Below are 4,996 nucleotides of genomic sequence, written 5' to 3'. Positions count from 1 at the left end.
CCAATTTTCCTTTCTTCCCAAATCTCATAACTCCCTTCAGCGGCGCTACATGGATGAACACATGATCACCCACAAAGAATTCCAAGTCTCTCCTCCTGTGATCAGTATAACTCTTCTGCCAACTCTGTGCAGTCCTCATCCTGTCACGGATTTTGGCTACAACTTCGGCAGTCTGCTGAAAAATCTCTGGTCCCAACTCTGACCTCTCTCCAATCTCGGTCCACAATACCGGAGATCTACACGGTCTTCCATTGAGTGCCTCGTAAGGCGCCATACCAATGGTGGCTTGAAAGCTGTTGTTATAAGCAAATTCCACCAATGGCAGTCTCGACTCCCAACTGTCTTGAAAGTCAATGGCACAAGCTCTCAAAAGATCCTCTAGAATCTGAATCACCCTCTTGGACTGTCCATCCATCTGCGGGTGAAAAGCAGTGCTATATAAAAGCTTCGTCCCCAAAAGCTGCGTGAAGACTCTTCCAAAAAGTTGAAGTAAACCGCGGATATCTATCAGACACTATGGAAACAGGGATACCATATAGTCTGACTATCTCCCGGATATACAACTCCGCATACTGTGTCATCGTGAAGGTCGTCCTCACTGGCAAGAAGTGTTCCGACTTTGTGAGTCGGTCTACTATAACCCAAATAGCATTCAAATTCCTCACTGTCCTCGGCAAACCAACAACGAAGTCCATAGTAATGTTTTCCCATTTCCACTCCGGATTAGGGAGTGGTTTAAGCAATTCTGCAGGTCTCTGATGCTCCGCCTTGACCTGCTAGCATGTCAGGCATTCTGACACAAATCGGGCAATGCCATACTTCATGCCCGGCCACCAATACAACCGCTGAAGGTCCCAATACATCTTCGTACTTCCTGGGTGGATAGAGTACGGTGATGTGTGTGCCTCTGCCATGATAGTAGCTCGCAGAGTGTCACCTGTGGGAACCCAAAACCGATCTCTGAACTTCACAATCCCATCTACTACAGAATATAACCCACTGTCTTTCTCCTCAACTCTCTGTCTCCCCTTTCTCAGCTGCTCGTCATTTGCTTGAGCAATTCTGATACGATCAAACAATGTGGTTTGCACTGACAAGGCTGATAATCTAGGAGCTCTACCCTCAGCATAGAACTCCAATCCAAACCTCTGAATCTCATCCTGTAACGGTCTAGCCACTGACATGGAAGCAATCACTGTCGTCTTCCGGCTCAATGCATCTGCAACCACATTAGCCTTACCCGGGTGGTAACTGATCTCACAATCGTAATCCTTCACCAACTCTAGTCATCTCCATTGCCTCATATTCAACTCCTTCTAGGTGAAGAAGTACTTGAGGCTTTTATGGTCGATGAATATCTTACACTTCTCTCTATAGAGATAGTATCTCCAAATCTTGAGAGCGAACACTACTGCCGCTAACTCCAGATCATGTGTAGGATAATTCTTCTCATGCTCTTTCAACTGCCTAGAAGCATATTCAACTCCATCTCCATTGCCTCATATTCAACTTCATCGTTTTCATCTTCCATTGGTTGTGGAGCAATAATTACACTATTTTTAAATCCCTATCTATCCATTAATATTCATTTAGTCAACAAAATATGTGTAGTAGGAAAGTCTTACTTGCGCCCAATGAGCTCCACAGACCCAAATACAAATGTTAACATCTCGGAACATTGTGGAGCATTTGGGGATTTCATAATAATATTTTTTATAACAATTGTAGCATGTATATGGTAAATTATGTCTATGTAAAAAAGAAAAAATGCTGCTCTAATGATTTGATTGTCATTGGTCTTCAAAAAAGCTACTATCTCCAGTAAATTGACAGAAAATTAACTACAACCACACAGTTTTTTTAGAGAGAAAATAATACCAAAAACATTATCTCATACTCCGACGTGATCATTAACATCAATACACTCAAATGAAAGCACAAAAATAAGATCGTGTGCTAGAAGGGGACTATATATGATGGCCACACGAGTTTCGTTGATTTTTTTAGCATGCTTAGTGAAAGAGGATATCGTGCATCGTATTCGATGTTGGGGACAAAGGAATTTTTAAATTGAAAATATATCTCATCCTCGAGTCTTATCAACCTCTGAGTCTGCGTCACTTTCTTCGTCTTTTTCCAAACATAATCGAGGAATTTCCTATTGTTGAACAACAAACTTTTGAACTTGGATGTTATTGACATTATTTTTCTCAACCCATTCGATTTTTTTCTCATCTTATTCCTCTTGCTGTAGAATAATTTTTACCCCATTCTCATCTTCCCCATCTATCCATTCGTCGTCATTTTCTGTTGTTCAAGGACATTATTTTGAATTTGGACGATAACGACATTATTTTTGTCAACTCATTCGATCACTTCGTCATGGTCTTCCTATGGCTATGGATTAATATTTGAAACCTTTTTTATTCCCCATCTATTCATTCGTCTTACTTAATTTGAGGCATTTCCTCTTTTTCAATAATAAATTTCTGAACTTGGACGTTTATGACATTATTTTCGTCAACCCATTCGAATCCATCGTCATCATATTCGATTGGTTGTGGAGCAATATTTACACTATTTTTAAATCCCCATCTATCCATTAATATTCCTTCAGTCAACAACATCTGCGTAGAAGTAAAGTCATACTGCGTCCAATGAGCTCAACAAACCCAAATACAAATGTAAACATGTCGGAACATTGCGGAGCATTTGCGGATTTCATAAAATTATTTTTTATGACAAATGTAACATGTATCTGGTCAATTATGTCCATGTTAAAAAGAAAAAAATGTTGTTCTCATGCTTTGATTGTCACTAGTCTTCAAAAAAGCTAATATCACCTGTAAATCGACAGGAAATTAACTCCAACCACACAGTTTTTTTTGAGAAAAAATAATACCAAAAACATTATGCCATACCCCGACGTGATCATTAACATTTATACACTCAAATAAAAGCACAAAAATCTGATCGTGTGCTAGAAAGGGACTATATATGGTGGCCAGGCGAGTTTTGTTGATGTTTTTTAGCATGTTTAGTGAAATAGGATATCGTGCATCGTATTCGATGTTAGGGATAAAAAAATTGTAAATTCAAAAAAACTCTTATTCTCGAGTCTTATCAACCTCTGAGTGTTATTGACATTATTTTTCTCAACCCATTCAATTTTTTTCTCATCGTGTTCCTCGTGTTGTGGAGTAATTTTTACCCCATTTTCATATTCCTCATCTATCCATTTGTCGTCATTTTCTGTTGTTCAAGGACATTGTTTTGAATTTGAACGATAACCACATTATTTTTGTCAACCCATTCGATCACTTCGTCATGGTCTTTTTATGGCTGTGGATTAATATTTAAACCATTTTCAGCTTCCCCATCTATTCGTTCGTCTTATTTTATTTGAGGCATTTCCTATTTTTTAACAATAAATTTCCGAACTTGGACGTTGATGACATTATTTTCGTCAACTCATTCGAATCTATCGTCTTCATCTTCCACTAGTTGTGGATCAATAATTACACTATTTTTAAATCCGCATCTATCCATTAATATTCATTTAGTCAACAAAATCTGCGTATTAGGAAATTCGTACTGGCGCCCTATGAGCTCACAGATCGAAATACAAATGTTAACATCTTGGAACATTGTGGAGCCTTTGGGAATTTCATAATACTATTTTTATGATAAATGTAGCATGCAGCTGGTCAATTATGTCCATGTTAAAAAGAAAAAAAAATGTTGTTCTCATTCTTTGATTGTCACTAGTCTTCAAAAAACCTAATATCATCAGTAAATCGACAGGAAATTAACTCCAACCACACAGTTTTTTTTGAGAAAAAATAATACCAAAAACATTATCCTATGACCCGACGTGATCATTAACATCAATACACTCAAATAAGAGCAGAAAAATATGATTGTTTGCTAGAAGGGGACTATATACGGTGGCTAAACGAGTTTTGTTGATGTTTTTTAGCATGTTTAGTGACATTGGATATCGTGCATCGTATTCGATGTTGGGGATAAACAAATTTGTAAATTCAAAAAAACTATTATTCTCGAGTCTTATCAACCTCTGATTCTGTGTCACTTTCTTCGTTATTTTCCAAACATACTCGAGGATTTTCCTATTGCTCAACAACAAACTTTTGAACTTGGATGTTATTGACATTATTTTTCTCAACCCATTCGATTTTTTCTCATCATCTTCCTCTGGTTGTGGAGTAAATTTTACCCCATTCTCATCTTCCCCATCTATCCATTCGTCGTTATTTTCTGTTGTTCAAGGACATTGTTTTGAATTTGGACGATAACCACATTATTTTTGTCAACCCATTCCCATTCGATCACTTCGTCATGGTCTTCCTATGGCTGTGGATTAATATTTAAACCATTTTCAGCTTCCCCATCAATTCATTCGTTTTATTTTATTTGAGGCATTTCCAATTTTTCAACAACAAATTTCTGAACTTGGACGTTGATGACATCATTTTTGTCAACTCATTCGAATCCATCGTTTTCATCTTCCACTGGTTGTGGAGCAATAATTACACTATTTTTAAATCCCTATCTATCCATTAATATTCATTTAGTCAACAAAATATGTGTAGTAGGAAAGTCTTACTTGCGCCCAATGAGCTCCACAGACCCAAATACAAATGTTAACATCTCGGAACATTGTGGAGCATTTGGGGATTTCATAATAATATTTTTTATGACAATTGTAACATGTATATGGTAAACTATGTCTATGTAAAAAAAAAAAATTTTGCTCTAATGATTTGATTGTCATTGGTCTTCAAAAAAGCTACTATCTCCAGTAAATTGACAGAAAATTAACTACAACCACACAGTTTTTTTAGAGAGAAATAATACCAAAAACATTATCTCATACTCCGACGTGATCATTAACATCAATACACTCAAAGGAAAGCACAAAAATAAGATCGTGTGCTAGAAGGGGACTATATATGATGGTCACACGAGTTTCGTT

At 37.1% G+C, this 4,996-nt stretch overlaps 1 protein-coding gene across 1 annotated transcript; it reads right to left on the bottom strand.

The window, feature by feature from the left end:
• Positions 1-776: 776 nt before the first annotated feature.
• LOC140874329 (uncharacterized) lies at positions 777-1,531 on the bottom strand. Its single transcript, XM_073277608.1, has 2 exons — positions 1,468-1,531; positions 777-1,219 (listed from the first exon to the last, which is right to left on the bottom strand). The coding sequence occupies exons 1-2, from the start codon at positions 1,529-1,531 to the stop codon at positions 777-779; spliced, it is 507 nt and encodes a 168-aa protein (XP_073133709.1).
• Positions 1,532-4,996: the final 3,465 nt, after the last annotated feature.

The sequence above is a fragment of the Henckelia pumila genome, chromosome 1, assembly GCF_033568475.1.
Source record: "Henckelia pumila isolate YLH828 chromosome 1, ASM3356847v2, whole genome shotgun sequence".
Lineage (NCBI taxonomy): Eukaryota > Viridiplantae > Streptophyta > Magnoliopsida > Lamiales > Gesneriaceae > Henckelia > Henckelia pumila.
The sequence above is the reverse complement of the archived record's forward strand: the minus strand, read 5'-3'. Positions and strand labels throughout refer to the sequence as shown.